This window comes from Eriocheir sinensis, chromosome 19, assembly GCF_024679095.1.
Source record: "Eriocheir sinensis breed Jianghai 21 chromosome 19, ASM2467909v1, whole genome shotgun sequence".
NCBI classification, from domain to species: Eukaryota; Metazoa; Arthropoda; class Malacostraca; order Decapoda; family Varunidae; genus Eriocheir; species Eriocheir sinensis.
In genome coordinates, this window is record NC_066527.1 from 19563596 (window position 1) to 19589121 (window position 25526).

The 25526-nt window shown below is 41.1% G+C and overlaps 1 protein-coding gene across 26 annotated transcripts; it reads right to left on the reverse strand.

Moving 5' to 3' along the window:
• Window positions 1-1991: 1991 nt before the first annotated feature.
• On the reverse strand, window positions 1992-23432 carry LOC127000862 (REST corepressor 1-like). Of its 26 annotated transcripts, none has more exons than XR_007754572.1 (12): window positions 22726-23432; window positions 20709-20774; window positions 19766-19849; window positions 17800-18014; window positions 16941-17054; window positions 16256-16425; window positions 14080-14197; window positions 13749-13859; window positions 13164-13302; window positions 3797-12025; window positions 3593-3674; window positions 1992-3551 (listed from the first exon to the last, which is right to left on the reverse strand). XR_007754572.1 is itself a non-coding variant. In XM_050864966.1 (10 exons), the coding sequence occupies exons 1-10, from the start codon at window positions 22841-22843 to the stop codon at window positions 11853-11855; spliced, it is 1281 nt and encodes a 426-aa protein (XP_050720923.1). In that variant the 5' UTR covers window positions 22844-23432; the 3' UTR covers window positions 1992-11852. The 26 variants fall into 26 exon arrangements, 7 of the variants coding, with proteins under 7 accessions (XP_050720923.1, XP_050720921.1, XP_050720922.1 ...); XR_007754573.1 differs by having other exon boundaries at window positions 3634-3715; XR_007754567.1 differs by having other exon boundaries at window positions 3593-3715.
• Between the last annotated feature and the right edge of the window lie 2094 nt (window positions 23433-25526).

Below are 25526 nucleotides of genomic sequence, written 5' to 3' on the forward strand. Positions count from 1 at the left end.
TCCTCCTGCGCGCCGGGGTGAACGGCCTTTAACCTGGTAGCTGCGGGGATCATATGTTTCTTAATTAAAGGCCCTTAATTCCCTCTAAGCAAGAAAAATGAGAAAAAATCATCACTCACACAAACCTTTTCATAATATATATCAAGGCATTTGTGATCAGCTTATGCATCATCTATTTTTGGGGGTTTAAATCATGGCACAAATTTGTCCCGTCGCTGCTACCGGGTTAATTAAAGCTGCCCTGCCGTGGGTGTAGGGCAAGGCGCCGGGTATTGAGGGCGGCCAGAAGATGCCTGTCATGCACCTCAATGGCCTTCACTGCCGCCCACCGCAGGCTTAGCTTCTTCCTAGTTAATTTAGTCGCTGCTCCTCCTTCACTCTTTATGGCCTAAGAAAGCCTTGCCAAATGTGTGTGTGCTTGGGTGTCAAACTGTTTAAGAATACGGACAACTGACCAATATATCCTAAATATTTACCTTTTTTTCCTACAGCAAAGGAAACAAATCAATAATAAAAAAATAAAAAAAAATAAAGCCTGCTATTCAGTGACTGTAAATAGTTTAGGAGAGTGGCCAAGAGAGGTCAATTTCAGGAGGAATGGTTAATTCTGGTTACTGATCATTAATATAGACTTTTATGGTGTTAGTGTCCCTCAATAAACACTTGCAGACACCAGAGGAGATGCGAGTATTGAAAGTATTATATGCTATGATTGATTGATTGATATCATATATAAAAAAATCATGTATCTTGGGAGAATGTGTCTTTGTGAAATATTATGTACGTATCAGGAAAATATATAGAGGTAATAAGGTGAAGATGACATAATTAGCTACAACCATTTTGATATTATATGCATGTGTATAATTGTATTTGTGTAATTAATTAAATAAAATGATAAACACCCCACTGAGAACACAGCCACCTAAGGAGACCATTATTAGTATTACTATTATTATTATTATTATTATTATTATTATTATTATTATTATTATTATTATTATCATTGTTATTACTGAGATCAGTGAGAGCAAAAACCATCCCATAGAGAACACAGCCAACTATGGAGACATTTATCATTAATATTATTGAGATCAGTGACAGCAAAATCCATCCCATTGAGAACACAGCCAACTATGGAGACATTTATCATTAATATTATTGAGATCAGTGACAGCAAAAACCATCCCATTGAGAACACAGCCAACTATGGAGACATTTATCATTAATGTTATTGAGATCAGTGACAGCAAAAACCATCCCATTGAGAACACAGCCAACTATGGAGACATTTATCATTGTTATTATTGAGATCAGTGACAGCAAAAACCATCCCATAGAGAACACAGCCAACTATGGAGACGTTTATCATTGTTATTATTGAGATCAGTGAGAGCAAAAACCATCCCATTGAGAACACAGCCAACTATGGAGAATTATCATTAATATAATTGAGATCAGTGAAAGGGCATTGAGAAAACAAAATTAATTAAGGGATGAAGGCCAGTTACTTGCTCCATACATTTACCAGAGAGAAATGAGTCATGTAACTATATAAATCAGACTTACCTGCTTCACTCAGCACATCCTCTCATCCTTTCCTGACCTCAGCACCCATTAACACTGAGTTATGGAGTGACTCTGGACTTCAGTGTAGGGGGAAAGGGGAAAAAGTCATATATTTCTTAACCCCTTGACTGCGGATTTCCTACCAGAAGACCTCACCAAGCTACAGGAATGGAACAAAAAGTGTCTGCTACAGTTCAATGAAGAAAAATGTAAAGTCCTGCACCTTGGGAGGGGATACCCAGCAAACCAATACCACATGGGAAACACTCCACTAGGCACCACAGCGGCAGAGAAAGACCTGGGACTATTATGTTACCGGGCTGCCAGTGAAAGCCAAATCCGGGACAATCGCAGTGGACGGGTTAAAGGGGAAAAGTTCTGAGTTATGGATTCTGGGGCGATAAGGGGAATAAATAAAGCCACACATTTCTTGAATCTTATTTTGTAAACCTGTACAATGTTAGGAAATACTGTGACTATTGATGGTCTTACAATTATTATGCAACAACCAGAGGCGCAAAGGGATATGAAGGGAAAAAATAAATGTATATAAACCCACATACACTGAAATACTGGTGGTGACGGAAAGAATGGGTAACACAGTGCTGGGAATACAACATGAGCGAGGGTGGAAAGTATTATTATAACATGAAGAGGAATGAAATGGAGGAGGAAAATATAGATAAGTGTGAAGTCCAAGCATGAAAATAAATTAGGTCGAAAGGTAGATTAGAAAATACCTAAAAAAGAAGTTAAATTAGCAGAGAGAGGAAGAAAGAAAGAAAAGGATGAAAAGGAGAAAAAATTATTAGAAACCAAAGATTCAAATTAAAGAAAAAAGAAATATATATAAAAAAATGAGAAATTAAAAACCGAACTAAAGATAGGAAGGGGTAAAGATAGGAAGAATAGAGATAGGAGAAATAAAGATAGGAAGAATAAAGAGAGGAAGGGGAAGAAATAGAGGATAAAGATAGGAAGAATAAAGATAGAAAGGGGAATAAAGATAGGAAGAAAAAAGATAGGAAAAAAGATAGGAAGAAAGAAGATAGGAAGAATAAAGATAGGAAGAATAGAGATAGGAGGAATAAAGATAGGAAGATTAAAGACAGGAAGGGGAAGAAACAGAGGATAAAGATAGGAAGAATAAAGATAGGAAGAAAAAAGATAGGAGGAAAGAAGACAGGAAGGTGAAGAAATAGAGGATAAAGATAGGAAGAATAAAGATAGAAAGGGGAATAAAGATAGGAAGAAAAAAGATGGGAAAAAAAGATAGGAAGAAAGAAGACAGGAAGGGGAAGAAATAGAGGATAAAGATAGGAAGAATAAAGATAGAAAGGGGAATAAAGATAGGAAGAAAAAAGATAGGAAGAAAGAAGACAGGAAGGGGAAGAAATAGAGGATAAAGATAGGAAGAATAAAGATAGAAAGGGGAATAAAGATAGGAAGAAAAAAGATAGTAAAAAAGATAGGAAGAATAAAGATAGGAAAAAAAAAAATCACATCCATTACAAACATTTATGAATTCTCAAAGATATCAAAAACTGTGCTCTTAAACACGTACCTATATATTGCCATTGATATATAACATTACTTAGAAAAAATATATATGACAAGAACATTTCCACACACACACACACACACACACACACACACACACACACAATGTTGAAATTTTAATCGTCAATGGATAATCAATGTATTTTTAAGGGGGTGGAAAAAAGTGTGATATGCATGATGGAAAAATAATGGTGTAGTTTTTCAGTTGCTGGTATGGAGTGCTTTATTCAATGGGCGTTTAAGTAATGTATATAATGGTCACTGAACTCACTTTACTGTATTATTTCAATGGGTAAAACTGATTAATGGACCTTTTTTTTCTTTTATTTCAATGGGTAAAACTAATATAATGGTCAGTTTACATACTATTTCAATGGGTGTTTGGTACAGGACCTTCACTGTTAATATTTCAATGGGTAAACCTGAGTAATGGGCTTTTTCTACTTTATTTCAATGGGTAAACCTGATTAATGGGCTTTTTCTACTTTATTTCAATGGGTAAACCTGATTAATGGGCTTTTTCTACTTTATTTCAATGGGTAAACCTGATTAATGGGCTTTTTCTACTTTATTTCAATGGGTAAACCTGAGTAATGGGCTTTTCTACTTTATTTCAATGGGTAAACCTGAGTAATGGGCTTTTTCTACTTTATTTCAATGGGTAAACTTAACATAATGGTCTTCCAGTGTATTATTTCAATGGGTAAAACTGATTAACGGTCTCTGTACTACACTATTTCAATGGGTGTTTAATATAATGGACCTTCACTGTTAATATTTCAATGAGTGTTTAATCTACAAAATCAGTGGCAGATCCAGGGGGGGGGGGGGGGGGCCTAAATGGGCAGTCACCACCACCCTTTTAGGACCTAAATTGTACCCTTTCAAAGATTCACTGAGATCTGGGGGGGTATCATTCCTGTGAACACTACTACTAGCCTACTAATTATAATGATAATAATGATAATAATAATAACAATACTACTATTACTACTATTAGATCTAATTGCAATGCTAGCAAATATTATGTATGGTATGGCACCCATCTTGTATACATCAGCCCCCCCCTTCACCTGGGGCTGGATCCGCCACTGTATATAATGGTCTCTTTACTGTACTATTTCAATGGGGAAAACTAATATATATAATGGACTCTTACTGCAAGCAATTAATAGTGGTGAATAATATGTAATAATGTGTAAGAGTGTAAGGGGTAACACATGAATGGGACACTAATAGGAGTTTTTTGGTGTGTTAGAATGAAAGGAAAAAATGATATGGGGATTTTTTTCTCTTTCAGTCCAGTGTTGTGTGAATGGCAGGACACACACACACACACACACACAAAAAAAAAAAAAAAAAAAAAAAAAAAAAAATAGAATGATGAGATACAGAACAATTATAATTAGAGTAGGTGTATTAGCTAATTAATAAATACACATTGGTACAGAGAACACACTATTGGAATAAATAATAATGATGATAATAATAATAATAATAATAATAATAATAATAATAATAATAATAATAATAATAATAATAATAATAGGGAATAAAACTAACTATTTATATATACATTGTCAAGTGAACAAAAAAATATTAGGTATGAATTAGGGACACACACACACACACACACACACACACATGAGCAATTAATCAAAAAAAGAAAAAATATATTGTAGAAAAAAAAATCCTCCACATGTTGGCTCACTTTAAGAAGCAAGGCAGAAAGTATGTATAAATAAACCTGTATGTATATATCTATGTATGTATGTATGTATGTATGCAGTGATGTATGAATATGTATGTATGGACTGATGTATGAATGAATGTATGGAATGATGTATGAATGTATATAGGTATGTATGTTAGGTATGATTCCAAGTGGATATGTATGTACCTATGTATGCATGTATATATGTAAGCAGGTGAATGTATGAATATAGCCTATGTATGTAAGTGAACAATGTGTGTGTGTGTACGATATGTGAATCTATGTATGCTTGTGAACGGATGTGTGTATGAATAAATATATGCATGTCTGTCTGTCTGTATGTATGAATATCTGTCTGTCTGTCTGTCAGTATGCACGTGAATGAATGAGTGTATGAATAAGTATACCCATGTCTGTTTGTCTCTCTATCCGTCTGTCTGTGTGTCTGTAATACGACAGGAACCTTGGTTGAGAATCCCCGAGGACGTTGGCAGCTAAAATAACATCTCCGTAACACTAGGGCGAGCAGTGTGGCGCAGCGACCTGACTCTTACACGGCTAGCTTAGGGTGACAAGGGTGATCACGGCATTGCTATGTACAAAGACTCCACACTTACTGAAAGGGGTGTGAGGGTGCTGGTGCAGAGTGGTAGTAGTAGTAGTAGTGACATTGTATTAGTAGTGATGGCAATAGCTGTGGTGCAAATATATGGTGTTAGTCTCATTCTGAAGCCTTTACTCTTGATGTTATGAGCACAGTCACAATCACTCACAGTCAGGCTGAGTTTCGTAGTAGTAGTTGTGGTAATAGTACCTAGTAGTAGAAGTAGTGACATTAGTATTAGTAGTAGTAGTGGCAATAGCTGTAGTGCAAATATATGGTGTTAGTCTCATTCTGAAGCCTTTACTCTTGGTGTTATAAGCACATTCACAATCACTCAAAGTCAAGCTGAGTTTCATAGTAGTAGTAGAAGTAGTAATCATCATTCATTCATTTTATCGACGCCTGCTCCTAGGAGCTCCCACCAGGGGATGGCCATGGCAGAAGAGCTTCCATCTTTCTCTATCCAGACACTCCCTCCTTGCCTGCTCAAAGGTTCTCAAAGATCTTTCCCCCCTCTCCCCAACGTACTCTTGCACCCTATCCCTCCATTTCACTGGAGGTCGTCCTCTAGCATTCCCTCCCTCTATCTCACTCACATACACCCTTCTGGTCGTCTTACTCTCCTCCATTCGTTCCATGTGGCCAAACCACTTTAAGGTCTGTCACTTCACTTCTTCCACCACTCCACACTTCTTCCCTTCACCCCTGTGACACATTCCAAAATGCTCGTACACACTTTCATTGCTCATTCCATCCATTCTACTCACACCACAAGCACTCCTCAAATAACTCATTTCCACTGCCTGCACTCTAGACCTCTGGCTTTCATTCCAGGCCCATGTTTCACTTGCATATGTGAGGGTTGGTACTATTATTGTATTTCTCAAATCCCTCTTTACCTCCATGCTCACACTTCTGCCATTCATGATTCGTCCCAAAAACCCTACCACCCTTCTTCCTTGCAATGCCCTTTCTCTTATCTCTCCCTCCATACCACCATGCTTACACATAACTGATCCAAGGTACTTAAACTCATTGACTTCCTCCATTTCTTCACCATTCAAAATTATTTTGCATTCTTTTTCACATTCAATTCCCACTGTATATGGGCATACAAAATCTACAACCTCACTTCTACTTCGCTCACAAACCATCACTTTACTTTTGTTGACATTTACTTTCAGCTTTCTCCTATTACAGACACTATCAAAAACACTGACCAAATTTTGTAGGTCACTTTCATTTTCTGCAATGAGCACCGTATCATTAGCAAACAGTATCAAATTCAGTACTCACTTCCTTCCCTCATCAAACAGTCTTATTCCAATTTCTCCAACTTTGCCCTTCATTAGTATTAGTAGTTGTGGCAATAGCTGAGGTGCAGGTAAATAGTGTTAGCCTCATTCTGAAGCCTTTACTCTTGGTGTTATAAGCACATTCACACTCACAGGCTGGTGGAGGTTTGAGTCCTGCTCAGAACTCAGGCCGGGATTTTTTTATTGGAAAGGAGAGGTTACTGTCCCCCCTCGAGCATGGGGAATCAAGGGGTGTGTGGTGTGTGGTGTGTGAAGGTCCCAGCAGTACCCAGAGATATACTACAATGAAATGGTTTAATCGGGAGGGTACTTGCTGGCCATGACAAGTCTAGCTTATGATCAGGACGTGGTGAATTATACACACACACACACACACACACACAAACCAATACAAAGACCTTCAAATTTTTAAGTGCAATCAGTGGTTTAGCAAGTCCTTATAAAATACATTAGTGGTGGTGGTGTTAGTGGTGGTGGTGCTGTCACAAATCTATGCATTAGGTGAAGTTTGTATGTATAGTACCAGTGATGGCTATGTACAGATATGTATACTTATATCTTACACACACACACACACACAGGAGGAGGCAAGCAGTGTCCAACAAATGAAGGAAAGGCTGGATAAATGTAGATATGGAGACAGGACTATTAGAGTTTAGCTCGGGCCCGGTAGACTACAAATAGGTAAATACACATACATAGAAATTAGGAATAGTGCGTCAGAGTAACAGACCTATAAAGAGAGGAGTTGTATTCTTTGTGTGGTGTTGATGATACAAAACAAATACAACACACTGCAGGAAAGTCATAATGGGGACCCGATGCATTTAATAACATGGACCCAAAACTCACCTCTTTGCCATACATAAAAACAACAAACTTATCAGAACACACAGAAATGAGGTGAATTCATAAGATGCTAACTCTTATTACGACAAACTGCCACCTTGCATATTACAATCACACCCTTACAAGTCTATTCTCAGCTGTACATGTCTTTTTTTTTGTCTTAATTTACCTCACGACAAAAACTCTTACATCCCTCCTTCGTTAGCACTTTGTACCTGCCATCACACCTTGCCTAATAGCACTCCGACACTGGGTATGCGTGAGTGAGTGAGTGAGTGAGTGTGTGTCTCTCTCTTAGTAGTCACTCCTCCTGTACCCAAAGAAGTGAGTGAGTGATACCACATGGGAAACACTCCACTATCCACCACAGAGGCAGAGAACCTGGGACTATATGTTACCAGGCTAACAGTGAAGGCAAAATCCGTGCCAATCACAGCGGACGGGTTAACGGTGGGTCTAAGGGACGTATCTTTAAACATTTCCTCGCCCAAGTTCACCTATTAGACGAGGCTTTCGTAGGAGCTCGGGGCATTTCCAGGAGTAGTTTTATGACCCTGGTGGTAGTCCGACCCTTCTTCTGTACCGTCAACTTAAAGAAACACTCATTACAACCCGACTGATCCCCTCTTTAACCTTTAGAAATAGGTGATGTGATAAGTGAAAGTGTTTTATAATACTGGTCTGTCAGAACACGGGCGGAATAAACGGTTTCTTGCAGACATGATTATCGAGAAGTAGGAACTCCGGTACGACAGCTCAACAATATTTTCAAGAAACTACTTTATCTGCAACATGTGTATATGTATTTAAGCCCCATTCACACTGTACCGACTCTGTGCCACGACAACCCAGCGACTCAAGGTATACGAGGTTTTGGGTGTGAAATGTTGATGTGAAAGGGTCGCACCTGGTCGGACAGAGGTCTGGAAATGATAACCGGTTGCTAATTCGGCACAGTGTGAAAGGGGCCTCAGAGTTGCTGGGCTGTCGTGGCCCAGAGTCAGCACAGTGTGAACGGGGCCTCATTTAGCTGAAAAAATTAAAATATTCAAATAGTAGACTAAACGTTTGCCATTATGAGAAATTCTAGCCATGGTACGAAACAAAATCCATAAAATTAATTAATATATGAAAAAGAAATTGTTTTGTTGGTCCATAAATCAAACAGTAGACTAAAAGATTTGCCATTATGAGAAATTCTAGCCATGGTACGAAACAAAATCCAGAAAATTAACTAATATACAAAAGAGTAATTGTTTTGTTGGTCCATAACAAACGGTAGACTAGAGACTTGCCATCATGAGAAATTCTACCCAAGGTACGAAACAAAATCCAGAAAATTAGTTAATATACTAAAAAGAAATCACGTTTTGTCCACAGTCAACCTTGAGTGTGAACCAAATCCCTTCCTTCATATTGCACACTGGGGTCCACACTGCCGGGCATAACTCTTTATATTATATAGTAAAATAACACAAATTTAGTGCCAAACAGGTGAGAATCCACTTAACTTTTGTCAGTGTCCAATAAATACGGAAACTAAATCAAAGTTCGTCATTATCCATCCAGTCTGAATAAGGCAAAATCAAGTTGATATAAATACGGCAAGTCCTTCATCAGGTCAGTACGAATGTTGCAATGATCACTCAGCCAGGCAGCGAAGGCAAAGTCAAGTTGATATAAATACGGCAAGTCCTTCATCAGGTCAGTACGAATATTGCAATGATCACTCAGCCAGGCAGTGAAGGCAAAAACAAGTTGGTATAAATAGTCCAAGTCCTTCATCAAGTCAGTACGAATATTGCAATGATCACTCAGCCAGGCAGTGAAGGCAGAGTCAAGTTGATATAAATACTGCAAGTCCTTCATCAGGTCCATACAATATTGCAATGATCAATCAGCCAGGCAGTGCTATACACACATAGTATTTTGCATGAACCATTTGGTAACGCTTTAAGCTAGTATAAAATCTGTAAGTCATTAACGCAATCATCTACAGCCTCTCCTTTCTGGATATCTTGGTAAGGTGCTCCCCCACCCACTGCTAATGATTTTGCAGAAGTTATCCCACGATGCTGCTTCACCATGATCATATGACCTAATAGTAAGTCATTGGACGTTTTAACAATACTCTAATGCCTTTTAATTTATACTCTGTAATATAATGTGCCTGGTCTGTCTTGTTTTCTCTATTCTCAAGGCATGTTTAGCTGGTTTCATTAATTCTTTTACATCACTTTTCATGGCTAAGTTTGCAATACGTTATCCTATGCGGTTGCCTCACCATGATTATACGACCTAATAGTAAGTCACTGGATGTTTTAACAATGCTCTAATGCCTGTTGATTTATCCTCTGTAATATAATGTGCCTGGTCTGTCTTGTTTTCTCTATTCTCAAGGCATGTTTAGCTGGTTTCATTAATTCTTTTACATCACTTTTCATGGCTGAGTCTGCAATATGTTGACTTAACCCTGTGACAAACCAACACTTCTGAACTAATTCCTCCCACAACTAGAATTAAAAAAAGCCACACTAGCCTCATAACTTAATAACTACGAGTGCCACATTTAGAAAGTCTGGCATTTATCCTCTGTAATATAATGTGCCTGGTCTGTCTTGTTTTCCCTCTTCTCAAGGCATGTTTAGCTGGTTTTGTTGATCATTCGCATCACTTTTCACGACTTGAGTTTGCAATATGCTGACTTAACCCTGTGACAATCCAACACTTCTGAACTAATTCCTCCCACAACTAGAATTAAAAAAAGCCACACTAGCCTCATAACTTAATAAATACTAGTGCCACATTTAGAAAGTCTGGCATTAGAGCGTTCTTACATAGCAAAGGTTAATGTTGTGAGATCTTACCAGCCTTGAGCCAGACCTAGGATGATACTATAAGGCGACACAACTTACCGGGAGCTTGAGAATGAACAGACGAGGGTTGGTATGAGCTTTGCAACAGTCACCAAGTACATAATCAAGGGTAGTATACATTTTTCAGTTAAAAAAAAAAAAAAAAAAAAAAAAAAAAAAAAGAAGTAAATACAGCCTAACCTTGATGCTTCTGAGAGACGACACACACACACACACACACACACACACACACACACACACACACACAGAGGAACACATTGCCGCCAACTTACAAAATGTGATGGACCAGACCACCACTTAACTAATGAATACTATAAGTGAATGAGTGCCAATACCCCCATCATCAACACATCCCATCAACATAGCCTCATCAACACACCTCATTTACATAACCCATCAACAGTTTGGAAATTTTCGTTTAGTGGGCGCAACATCTGTGGTCATATGCCAGAGAGAGACAGAAGGGGAAGGAATTATAGAAGTAACCTATCAACAACCCCATCATTAGCATACCCCATCAACACAGTCCCTTCAAAATAAGAATAATAAGGAAAGGTAAGAAATAACTTCCCATCTCACTACGTAAATACCAAGGGATGCTGTTACGAATAGTTCACTCTTACGATACCTTACTTTATCGACTTTACTGTGGTTGCTGTGGTGGAAATCAAGGCTACTGTGGTGGTGATAGCTGTGAGTGTGGTTGCTTCGGTTGCTGTTACGATTTCAGGGTGAGAATTTATTTGGAGTTTGTTATTTTCGGTTGCTGTGATGGTTGAGGTTAGTGTGGTGGTGATTTCGGTGGTTTTGAGTCCTGTTATCAATACTATTTCGCTATTTTATGGTGGAGTTGGTTGTTTCTGAGGCTGTGGTTGAGATGACGGTGGTGGTGGTGGTTGTTGTGAGTATTCCTGTTATCATTGCTATCTCAATTATTGTATGGCAGAGTTGGTTGTTTCGGTGACTGTGGTTGAGATGGGGGTGGTGGAGATGATGGCGGTGGTGGTGGTTGTGACTATTCCTGTTATCATTACTATTTCACTGATTTCATGGCGGAGTTGGTTGTTTCCGAGACTGTGGTTGAGATGGGGGTGGTGGAGCTGAGCGTGGTGGTGATTTTGGTTGTGGTTGTGGTGGTTGAGTCTACCCCTACTACTACTACTACTACTTAACCCTTACTAATAAACCCTTACTATTAACACACTTCAACGTTACTTTACGGTGGAATTCGTCGTCTTAGCAGCGGTGACTGTGGTGGATGCGGTGGAGGCTACTGAAACTACTGTGGTGGTGGCGGTGGTTGTGGTTGTGGTGGCTGCGGCTGGCGGCGGTGGTGGTGGCGGTGGCAGCCGTTTCTGGTCCTGTCACTCGGCCTCGGAGGTGCGGACCGGGCCGTGCTCCTCCTCCCACTGCTTGAGCACATTGTCGAGGTTGTAGCGTTTCCGGTAGGTGACGAAGAAGCTGCGCACGTGGTTCTCGGTCTTGTTGCCCACGATCTCGGCGATGGCCTTGAAGTCCTTGCCGAAGTACCTCACCGCTGCGGAATAAAAGAAACACCAGGTAAGTAAGTGGATGGAGAAAAAGGAAACACCAGGTAAGTAAGTGGATGGAAAAAAAGGAAACACCAGGTAAGTAAGTGGATGGAAAAAAGGAAACACCAGGTAAGTAAGTGGATGGGAAAAAAGGAAACACCAGGTAAGTAAGTGGATGGGAAAAAAGGAAACACCAGGTAAGTAAGTGGATGGAAAAAAGGAAACACCAGGTAAGTAAGTGGATGGAAAAAAGGAAACACCAGGTAAGTAAGTGGATGGAAAAAAAGGAAACACCAGGTAAGTAAGTGGATGGAAAAAAGGAAACACCAGGTAAGTAAGTGGATGGAAAAAAGGAAACACCAGGTAAGTAAGTGGATGGAAAAAAGGAAACACCAGGTAAGTAAGTGGATGGAAAAAAAAGGAAACACCAGGTAAGTAAGTGGATGGAAAAAAAGGAAACACCAGGTAAGTAAGTGGATAAGAGAAAGGAAGGAAAGAAGATGGGAGCTAAGTGGCAAAGGAAATAAATAAGTAAGTGCGTAAAAGAAAGAAAAAGAAAATCGTAAAATAAATGAATGATTAAGTAAATACATAAATAAATAAATAAATCAATAAATAGTGAAAGAAAAAAAGAAAGAGAATGGAAGGCAAGTGTTTGGGGGTATGTGTAATGGATGTGTGTGTGTGTGTGTGTGTGTGTGTGTGTGTGTGTGTGTGTGTGTGTGTGTGTGTGTGTGTGTGTGTGTGTATTTACCTAGTTGTATTTACCTAGTTGTAATTTTACAGGGCCTGGGCTTACGCTGGTGTGGTCCCGTCTCCGTATCTATAATTATCCAACTTTTCCTTGAAGCTCTGCACACTCTTCACCAATACTATTTCTTCACTTAGTCTGTTCCAAACCTCTATATTTCTTTGTGGGAAGCTATATTTCTTTATGTCTCTTGAGCATCTTCCCTTCCTCAACTTTTTACTATGTCCTCTAGTATTCAAGTAGTGTGTGTGTGTGTGTGTGTGTGTGTGTGTGTGTGTGTGTGCGCCTTGTAAGGTAGCACAAACAAAAGACGAAAAAAAAAAAGAACGAGAAAAAGCTGAAAATCATCACCGGCAACACAAATCAGCGACCTTTCTACACACGGAACTGACCTTGTACAGCCAGAAGCAGCTCCTCGTGTGACCATTTAGCCTTGGGGGGCCCGGCCTGGGGGGGCGGTCGGTAGGTGGAGATCCCATCCTCGGCGATCTTGCTCCGCTGGCTGCTGATCTGCGCCTTGTTACTCTGGACCTATGGAGTGACGAAGGTTAGGTACAGACGGCATTGCAATTATTATTATTATTACTTACTTCGTCTGGACCTATTATTTTCTTTATTATTATTATTATTATTTTTGTCCTGTCATTGTTATTATTGTTATTATTATTATCCATTCTTTCCCTCTTGCTCTTCATTCATTCCGCATATTTCATTGTGTACTCTCTCTCTCTCTCTCTCTCTCTCTCTCTACCTTTAAACCTCCTCCTCCTTCTCCTCCTCTCTCATTTTCTTTTATTCTTTCTCTCTCACTTAAACTAGTTTCTTTAACTCCTTCAACTTTTACCTCTCTCTCTCTCTCTCTCTCTCTCTCTCTCTCTCTCTCTCTCTCTCTCTTGACATTCACTAAGGTCAAGTCACAAGGTTTGTAAGGTCTGAATATCTATGTAAACATCTATGTAAATCCCGCCCCCCCTTACCTGGCGTTTGAGTGCGATGACCTCATTCTCCATGTGTCGCAGCAACTGTTGGCCGGGGGTGGGTGCGCCGGGGGGGCCAGGGGGGCCAGAGGAGATCATGGCCATCAGGTCCTGGGGGGGAGGAAGTAGGGAGAGAAGGGGGGATGAGGGAGGGCCAGAAGCCATACATCCATGTCTAGCTTTTTATTTATTATTATTTTTCAGAATCTCTTTTCATTCTTATTTATTGATTTCCCTATTACTGTTTTGTTTGCTTGTGAAATATATTTGCTGGCTATATTATTGGGTTATTCTCTCTCTCTCTCTCTCTCTCTCTCTCTCTCTCTCTCACCTCGTGGTTGATGTGCATGCCGCGTGGAGGTCGGCGCTTGTGTTTGATGAGCTGCTTGTCGCGCTTCATGGGCCCCACCGTCGGCCGCAGGCTCCCCATCTTCCTGTAGAAGCCAAGTCTGTTCACCTCAGAATAAGATTGACGGTGATGCTGCCCCCACACACACACACACACACACACACACACACACACATACCAGGGATGGAGTATTCGTAATCAAATACATTCGAATACCATATTTGGGTGTATTCATATTTGTATTCAAATAATTATTGATATTAATCAAAGTATTCTCATTCGCATTTGAATACATAGGAAAAGTATTCATATTCTGCGAATAATTTTAGGAATACTTCAAAATTTATGATCAGAAATAAGTCGTATTTAAGGTATGTGTGATTGATGCCTCTGTACCTGTAATATATAACTGAATACTGGCACTGCTCAGAAGTCATTGTTCAGGAGCTCATTGTACGGTTGCATAACTTTTGAACAGTGCTGTACCAGTTACGTCAAGAAGGTACTCTTCAATGAAACATATTCATGAATACTTTCAAGAAGTATTCCTGTTTGTATTCCAATGAAAACCATTTCAGTGTATTTAAATTCGTATTCGTAAGAATTTGAAGAATTCAGATTGGAATACACAACTCTTGTACTCACTCCATCCCTGACACACACACACACACACACACACACACACACTCAGACAACTTGGTAAATACACAGCTAAGGTTAACACACACACACACACACACACACACACACACACACACACACTCAGACAACTTGGTAAATACACAGCTAAGGTTAACACACACACACACACACACACACACACACACTCAGACAACTAGGTAAATACACAGATAGGTTAACACACACACACACACACACACACACACACACACACACACACACACACACTCAGACAACTAGGTAAATACAGATAGGTTAACACACACACACACACACACACACACACACACACACACACATGGAAGACTGTACTCATTATAATACTGATGAAAGGTTAACACACACACACACACACACACACACACACACACACACACACACATACACATACATAATACCAGACATACTAATAACACCAGCGGCAGTATTCATTTATCATTCTTAACCTGGTAGCTGCGGGGATCATGTTTCTTAAGCGAGAAAAATGAGAAAAATTATCACTCACGCAAACCATTTCATAAAACATATCATCGCATTTGTGATCAGTTTATGCATCATCTATTTTGGGGGTTTATATCATAGCAAAAATTTGGTCCGGTGCTGGTACACGGTAAAGCCAAAAATTTGGCACGTCGCTTATACAAGGTTAAAGATATTCCCCTATAAGGAACTGAAAGGTCCATAATCTGAAACATTTCAGGGCTCACACACACACACACACACACACACACACACACACACACACACACACACACATTTGGTAAGGCTTTCATAGACTGTTGTGTTAGTATTTCCATGGGTAGTTTCATGAGCCTAGTAATAGTTAGACAAGGCTTTGGTAGAAGTTGTGTTAGTATTCCCATGGGTAGTTTCATGAGCCTAGTGATAGTTAGACAAGGCTTTGGTAGAGGTTGTGTTAGTAATTCCATGGGTAGTTTCATGAGCCTAGTAATAGTTAGACAAGGCTTTGGTAGAAGTTGTGTTAGTATTTCCATGGGTAGTTTCATGAGCCTAGTGATAGTTAGACAAGGCTTTGGTAGAAGTTGTGTTAGTATTTCCATGGGTAGTTTCATGAGCCTAGTGATAGTTAGACAAGGCTTTGGTAGAGGTTGTGTTAGTAATTCCATGGGTAGTTTTATGAGCCTAGTGATAGTTAGACAAGGCTTTGGTAGAGGTTGTGTTAGTAATTCCATGGGTAGTTTTATGAGTCTAGCAATAGTTAGACAAGGCTTTGGTAGAGGTTGTGTTAGTAATTCCATGGGTAGTTTTATGAGTCTAGTGATAGTTAGACAAAGCTTTGGTAGAGGTTTAGTATTTTGAAGGGTAGTTTTACAAGCCTAGTGATAGTTAGACAAGACTTCTACACTGTGAAAAATAAATCAATAAATAATAATAAAAATAAAAAAGAGCATGAACCCAACTGTCCCCGAAGCCAAAACTGTCTGAGAGAATGAACCTGAGCGGGCTGAACACTTACTTCCAGTGGTTGTAGCAGGTGAGGCACTGCAGGCCCTTGGGAGACTCGTTGAGCATGGAGGCGGGGATGGTGCAGTTGGAGCAGGTCTTGGACTCCTCGCCGCCCTTCCCCTCCTCGTCCTCCTCAGACCGATCGCCGCTGCTGTCGCCCACCACACCCTCGGAAATTTGCTGGAGAGAGAAATGCTGTTTAACCCCTTGACTGTAGATTTCCCTTTTTTCTCCTTTTTATCGCTCGAGGGCAACAAAAAGAGTGTAGAAACAAGAGCCTGCTACTCACCATTCCCATAATAGCCAGAAGTTAAAAGTGGCCAAAAGAGACCTCACCAGGCTACAGGAATGGATCAAAAAGTGGCTGCTAGAATTCAGTGAAGAAAAATGTAAAGTCCTGCACCTTGGGAGGGGATATCCAGCATGCCAATACCACATGGGAAACACTTCACTATCTAACCACAGAGGCAGAGAAAGACCTGGGAGTAAATGTTACCAGGATTCCAGCAAAGGCCAGTTGATTTATACCATAAGGTGCTGGCTATCATGTATTTGAGGATACCCTAAACTTAACCAAACAAAAACCCAAACAGTTACTAAAGGTCTTGACTCAGAAAATCCACATATGCTTCCTTACTAACGAGACTTTCTATACAACAAAGTGAGGTCATTCAACAGGGGGCCGCACCACACACCTGCATCTTGGCGGTGTGCTTTCGCGCATGGCGGTCGATGAGGGAGCTCCGCTGGCGAGTCTTCTTCCACAGGTAGTAATACTTGACCAGCTGGGCAATGGTCTTGTCTGGCAGCTGGTGTGTGGAGGCCAGGGACGGAGGACGAAAATGTCACAAAGGAGAGAACGAGGGTGTTATTATTTATTTTGTGTGTGTGTGTGTGTGTGTATGTGTGTGTGTGTGTATGTAATGTTTTGACAGTAAAGATCTTGACCTGAAATGAACTAGAAAGCTGAAAATTGACTGCATGGTTGGGAAGGACAGGCAGGAGAATGTTGGAAAGGAGAGAATGTGAGTGTTAATGTTCTTCTTTTGTGTGTGTGTGTGTGTGTGTGTGTGTGTGTGTGTGTGTGTGTGTACGTAATGTTCTGAGAGTAAAGACCTTGACCTGAAATGAACTGGAAAGCTGAAAATTGATTGCTTGGTTGGCGAGAGAGGAAGGTTAAAGAAACATAGGGGGGCAGTGGCTGAGTGGTTAGCATATGATTTTAATATTATTTTCATTGTGGGGGAATGATGAGAACTGAATTTATAGACCACAGAAGCATGTTTTTATTATTATTATTATTATTATTGTGTGGAGGTGAGGGAGAGGGAAAACAAGGATGTGAACTGAATTTAATGACTACAGAAGAATGTTTTTATGACCATTATCTTCGTTATTGTGTGGAGGAAAGAACAGGAATGGCTTTTTTATCATTATTATTTTTATAATAGTGTGGAGAGAGAGAGAGAGAGAGAGAGAGAGAGAGAGAGAGAGAGAGAGAGAGAGAGAGAGAGAGACAGACACAAGCACCCCGTAACCCCCTCTGATCCTCACCATCTGGCGTATGCGATGAAAACTCTTGCCGTGGAACTGGAACGCTTGCTCAAACAGAACCTTGTCCTCAGTCGTCCACTCGTCAGGGAAGGGTGTGAAGTTGGCGAGGTCGGCGGTGGCTTTTTCCAGGTCATGTCGGTGCCAGAACAACATCCCCAGGGCCTGCTCAGCGTTGTACCCGTACTTGTCCTTGGCCAGCCAGATGTATTGCTCGACTGTGTGGTGGTGGTGGTGGTGGTGGTGATGGTAGTGGTGGTGGTGGTGGTGGTGGTGAGGGAAGAAAGGATAACGGAGTGTTGTTTTAAGCTGAAGGATTTGTACCATGTCAATTCAGTGATGCAGTTTGTGTGTGTATTTACCTAGTTGTATTTACCTAGTCGTAATTTTACAGGGCCTGGGCTTACGCTCGTGTGGTCCCATCTCCGTATCTATAATTATCCAACTTTTCCTTGAAGCTGTGTGTGTGTGTGTGTGTGTGTGTGTGTGTGTGTGTGTGTGTGTGTGTGTGTGTGTGTGGTTGGTTAGGAAGCGTTGGGTGAAAGTGTCCTCTACATAACAGGCCTATTTGTTTTTGTTTGTTTTTTGCTGCATTTCACTTCACTGAATGGTTATATAGTCACCACTTGGCATTATTTATCCCTTCAAAACACTCTTTGGAACAGGACTTCTCAGACTGGCATGCAATGGGAATTTGGGGGGCTCACACACCCACATTTGATAAGGCTTTCAGAGAGGTTGTTGTGGGTGTTTCCATGGGTAGTTTTATGAGCCAAGTGGTAGTCTGACAAGGCTTCTGTACTATTAACATGAAAAACACACTCATGAAAACCTGACTAATCTTCTTTTTGCTAAACATATCAAGGCTCATACACACACATTTGATAAGGCTTTCGTAGAGGTTGTTGTGAGTGTTTCCTTGGGTAGTTTTATGAGCCCGGTGGTAGTTTGACAAATCTTCTGTACTATTAACATGAAAAACACACTCATGAAAACCTGACTAGTTTTCTTTTTGCTAAACATATCAAGGCTCACACACACACACATTTGATAAGGCTTTCATAGAGGTTGTGGTGTTAGTATTTCCATGGGTAGATTTATGAGCAATAGATATCATTTTAACTTACTGAAATGGACATGTGAAATCTTTTGGACTAATAAAATGAAATAGTAAATCATGGTAACGTATTATTTGTACTTATTTTTACCATTCGTGACTATACATTTTTTTTAGAGTTAAGGAAGCAACTCAAGGGCAAATAAATAACTTAGAAAAGCCTGCTAACACCGCCCCTATAAAAGAGTGTCTAGGTGACGGTTAGCAATACATGAAGAGAATTTGGCAGCCTTGGGAATTGAGAAGCCGAGGCAATGGACAGCAATAGTTGGAGGCGTAACATTGACCGTCTAACCTCAAAATGAATTAACCCCTTTACTGTGAATTTCCGACAAGAAGACCTCACCAAGCTACAGGAATGGAACAAAAAGTGTCTGCTACGATTCAATGAAGAAAAATGTAAAGTCCTGCACCTTGGGAGGGGATATCCAGCACATCAATACCACATGGGAAGCACTCCACTATCCACCACAGAGGCAGAGAAAGACCTGGGACAATATGTTACCAAGCTACCAGTGAAAGCCAAATCCATGCCAATCGCAGCGGACAGGTTAACTCTTGCATAGGGGATTTGGACAGTATAGGGAGCTTGAGTAGAAAGTCGTGTGGTCTGAGAGGCAATTCCTAAGAGCCATAATTGAAGGGATAATAATGCTTTTCATGGTATATTCTTACATTCCTATGCCTTGTGGTGCTTAATAAAGGCCTGGCAGATATATCATCATTAATATCACTCATTATCAGCGGCCACAGCAAGTAAGTGTGAGTAATGGCCGCTGGGGTTTGGTAAGTATATATATATATATCTCAGGTATATTTCAGGAAAACGAAAACGCTGTCTTTTTAACCTACAATACTCACGGCTCTCTTCATTCAGCTCAAACTTTGGCGCCCACACCAGCAGTGCGCGCTCAGGACACTGCTCTGGCCTGCGCTCTGAAAGGGGAACGGAGAGGAAGACGTGACTCGCTGATATAAGGATGTTGGCGATGGTAGATTGACGCTACATAGAAAACCTGTCCCTCTCTAACATAAATAAAACTACCATTTGATTATAAGGGAGTTGGCCACACAAACAGTGTCAGAGAACCCTGTCTAAGCCTTTACCAACATCCCGAGAGCAACGGGAAGGGTCAAAAACAATATAAGCTCAATCCTTCATGCATATTGATGCTACATAGAAAACCTATCCCTTCCTAACATAAATAAAACTACCATTTGATTATAAGGGAGTTGGGCCTCTAATACACTAACACAGTATACAAGATTCATTTATAAGAATGTTGGCACTGATGTATATTGATGGTCCAAACCTGTCCCTCTCTAACATAAATAAAACTACCATTTGATTATAAGGGAGTTGGGCCTCAAATACACTAACACAGTATAGAAGACTCATTTATATAAGGATGTTGGCACTGATGTATATTGATGGTAGCCTACATAGAAAACCTGTCCTCTGCTAACACAAAGAACATCTATCAATTGATTAGCATAAGGGAGTTGGCCCTGAAATACACTAACATAGTATAGAAAACTGAAAAATTTATTAGGAAAAGTAGTTTCATCCATAAGTGTAACAGTTGGTGTACATTGCCCCATAGCAGAATAGTTTTGAGATGACTAAAACCTTGAGCCTGGACTTACCATAAGCAAAAACAACTATCAGATCAATTAAAAATGCATTGAAATTTACCAGAAAAAAATAGTTTGATCCCAGAATGAGACGGTTGGTGTACACTGCTCCATAGAGTAATAGTTTTGAGGTGACTAAAAAGCTTGAGCCTGGACTTACCATGCGAGGGAAGGAGTGAAGGGATCTCTGCCTGGTACGCCTTCCCCACACGCATTCCACTATCTGCTGGGGAGGAGGAGGAAGCAGAAAGTTCAGTCAGTTAGGCCCTGCTCAACCTGGACACTACACCCACACAACAAAGACTAACCATGCACATACCTACCTACTGATACACATACACACAAAGGCCTTCACCAACAATACAAGGACACGCACATGCGCATACACACACACACACACACACAATATATATATATATATATATATATATATATATATATATATATATATATATATATATATATATATATATATATATACAGTAATACCTCAGTTTACAAGTGTCTTACTTTACGAGTGTTTTGATTTACGTGTTTCGATTTACGAGCAAAAAAATCACTAGCAATGGCTTGGTTTACAAGCAGTGACTTGGTGTACGAGCATCCTGTTTGTACAAGTTGAAGACATGAGCGTGGGTTTCCTTTGTTCGCTGCAAGACGAGAGCGCTCAAGAGCGGAAAACAATGGGAATATGATCTCACTCCAAGACGTACACTCGCAGAGGTAGCACCCGAACGCTCATGTCCACTCACGTTTGTGCTCTAGCGTGTGATCTTAGTGTTTTCAGCATCATGGTGTTCGTTCATTTTGGTTTACAAGATTTTTGTTTTGAGAGTAAAATTCCAGAATGAATTAGTAAGCTTGTAACCCGGGGTATGACTGTATATACAATCTTGGTAAATCAGCTTCCTTAAGGTTGGGCGTTCTGTATCGTCTCCGCCAGTTCTTCTCCACCTCCTAGATGCTGTCCATATACAGGAGCCTTGTCTGCCCTCACATGGAGTATGCATCACGTGGGGGGCTCAACACACACACACACACACACACACACACACACACACACACACACACACACACACACACACACACAGCCCTGCTAGACACAGCAGTGCACCATAGCAGCCTGGCCTGAGCAGATGGCTGGGCAAGGAGATGGAAGAAACGGAAGAAAACAAACACAAAATCTAGGAAGCAGAAATTAAGGAAATTGATACCCCTAACTACCCCTTGCCCTCCACAGACACCACAACACAAGACATAGAATAGACCCCAAAACCCATCTTGTGGGGCAGCCTGGCCTGGGGAGACGCCTGGGGGGGGAGATGCAGACTGGGAGCGGGGAGTAAGGGAGGACTTCCTTCTTTTTTTACTGTAATGGAAGGAAGCAGCTCAAGGAAAAAAAAAAAAAAAGATAAAAAATGCTTGCTAATCACTGACCCTACAAAAAAAAGTTGGTATTATTCCAAATTGTCACCCGCCTCCACAGAAAACACCTTGGTCCTATATGATGAATTTTGTGGCCATACGTCAAGTTAGGTTTAGTTAGTTTAAATTTATTCTTTACGTAGCACTTCTGTGGTGGCAGAAATACGCAGCGCAGGACGGAACAGGGTGGGGACGGTCCACTACGCGGGCCGGTGTTGTGAGAAATACCTCCTCACAGAAATAAATCATTCTGCTGTCCACCACACGTGCACGCTGGGAGAAAACACACCAGTAAAAACATTAATTTGCCTGATTTTGTTCTAGTTTATCCATTTGTGATCTTTGAGAGCAGTGAGAGAAATATGGAAACAGTAAGCAAGTTGAACCTCTCTCTGCGAGATATTTAGCGGCGGCGGCGGCGTGTGCACAACAGGCATTGAAAAGTCTCATTTTATTAGTGATTCAATGATTTGTGACAGAATCATTCAGCAGATTATTTCACTACACGCCCAGAACCACCAGAAAAAAAGTCTCGTCCAACAATGTCCCACGGGTGACAATCTAGACATTTACCAATTAGACTGGGGGAAGGCTGAATGGGAGAAGACTGACTGGGGGGGAGACTGACTAGACCGGGGGAAGGGGGATAGGGGAATAAAATTATTACTGTCAGCATCATCTCCCGGGGTCAGGCCGCCACACAAGGGAGGGTGGGATCAAAATGAGTGAGTCTGGGGTGCCGAGAGCTTCACCTCCATCCTTCTGGCCGTCCTCACACTGGTTGGAGACGTGGCCGTTGCTGGGGTTGGCCGCAGACGCCTTCTTGTCCTCCTTGGCCTCCCCGCTGCTCCTGTTGCTGGCCGTCACCATCCTGAAGGGGAGGCTGGGCAGGCTGGGGAGATGAGGCAGGGTGGGGAGATGAAGCTGCGGTGTTCTTGTGGGTGTGAGGAGATGAGGGTGGGGAGGCAGGGGAGATGAAGCAGGGTGTTCTTGTGAGTGTGGGGAGATGAGGAGGAGATGAGGCAGGAGAGATGAGACAGGGGTGTTCTTGTGGGCGTGGGGAGATGAGGAGATGAGGCAGGGGAGATGAGGAGATGAGGCAGGCTGTTTCCTTGGGGGCGTGGGGAGATAAGGGTGCTGAGGCAGGGGTGCTCTTGTGGGCGTGGGGAGATGAGGGAGATGAGGCAGGGCTTTCTAGGAGGCGTGGGGAGATGAGGTAGGGATGTTCTTGGAGGCGTGGGGAGATGAGGGAGGTAAGGCAGGGGCGTTTCAGCAGGCGTGGGGAGACAATCTGTGTCCGGGGAGGATGGGGAGAAGAGGCCGGGGTGTTCTTGAAGGCGTGTGAGGCGTTGGGGAGGCGAGATGAGCCTGGGTAGGCCGGGGAGACGAGGAGAGGTGAGGCAGGGGCGAGAGGCTGCCTGGCTCGGCTCCCGCGGCACGTCAACAAACCTCCCCGCGGACCGTACTTGCCTTGGAGCTGATGGAGGGGAGAAAAATGCCATTACTCTATAAAACGGCTAATATAAGACATTTTTAGACGATTCTCCATGATACTAACGCGGAAACAAGAAAGAAATTACTAAAGTAAAGGTGATTTGCAACCCCCGTCTCTATTGAACTGTAGCAGACGATGGTCCATGGATTTATCACATATTGCCTTTTTTCTGTCATTAGTAGCCTATATGTCACTTCCCGGTACTCAATGTTGTCCAAAATGCGTGAAAAGTCGCCCGATATGTGATTAATGGGTCATAATCCATTAATATGGGAAAAAGTAGGTTAGTACGGTACTCATGGTAGCCTGCTATTGAGACAAACGGGCCCTGAGCATCATCGTTTTAAATGACGATAAAGGAGAACTATGCGACTATATGGATGTGAGAATGAGTAAAGCGAGTTAGTTAATCAAATGAGGGAAGAACTGAATCGATTGTAAGCCTATAAGAGGTAAATAGGAATCATCTCAACACTGCCTCCGCGACGTGAGAGATCAGCTGAGTCTTGAGGGCTTCTCCGCGCGTCGCCTTCAAATGCCTTACGAATTATGACGATGTAGGGAAATCTAGGCCTCTGCTATTGATTAACCTCTAATTAAATAAAATATAAACCTCATTACACTAGTTTATTTTGTACAATGAAGCCTCAAAACCCCAATTACTCGCACGCCATATAGGCCTACTGTGGATGCTGCTTAGATTTCGGCATATTACGGGCTATATATTGACCTCTGCTCACCATAAACCTCCTTTTAGATAAAATATAAACCCAATTACACTTTTATTTATAACACTGAAGCCCCAAAACCCCACTAGCCAAAATTACTCGTACGCCAAACTACGTGGATGCTGCATATAGCTATTGGTGTCAGTGTATTACGGGCTATACCCTATATGGACCTCTACTCTCAATAAACCTTCTAATAAAATAAATTCTGACCCATTTACGGTAGTTTATTTAGCTCAGTGAAGCCCCTAAACCACAACTATATACCTACTTATACGGCAAACTGAGGATGCAGCATAGACGTCGGCATAGATACGGGCTATAGCCTATATGGACCTCTGTTCCTTATAAACCTCCTAATATAGTAAATTCTAATCCATTTACACTAGTTTATTATTTAGCACAGTGATGCCCCAAACCCTCGCTAATTGTAATCTCTCTCTCTCTCTCTCTCTCTCTCTCTCTCTCTCTCTCTCTCAGCATCCTCCAATGATCTCTTTATCTGACTAATTATGAGACTGATGCTTTCTCTTTATGACCAAGGCTAAATTACACTTTCCTACACTCACTTATCACTTTGAGGCTCTCCATCCTTTCCTTATTTCTCACTGGTTCAGGGTCGTGGGCTTCGATTGGTCTATTCAACGGGCAGGAATTTATCAGCCACAAAACTGATGCCTTAGTGATCACCCGGAATAACCTACACTTCCTTACACTCAGTAACCTGCAATGATCTCTGTCTCACTAACCAAAGTAAGCAAATAAATGAATAAATAAATAAATAACTCAAAGAGGAGTCTATATTTCTTCTGTCAATCACCGAGACCCAATAGGAGTTCTGTGTAATCTCTGGAACAATCTCCCTTCATCTGTATTTCCTCCTGCCTACGACTTGAACTCTTTCAAGAGGAGGGTATCAGGACACCTCTCCTCCCGAAATTGACCTTTCTTTCGGCCACCTCTCTTTTTTTTTGGAGGGGGGAGCAGCGAGTAGCGGGCTTTTTTATTATTGTTTCCTTTTTTTGTGCCCTTGAGCTGTCTCCTTTGTAGTTACCCTTTCATCCCATTGTTTAAAACTGTAAGCACGAGTTAAAATGGAAAAAATTATTATAAGCCCAAAGAAAAATAAGTCTGAATCACTAGAGGCAGGAAATTATAGCAAAGAGGACAATGCAATTTATGGATTGAAGGAAATTGCAGTAAATAAATAGATAAATAAATAAATAAATAAATAAATAAATAAAAAGAAAGCTAAATATATGTATTTTTCTTTTAAATTATTAAAGACAGGAGATTCTAACAAAGAAGACAGTGATAAGGAAATTCTGGA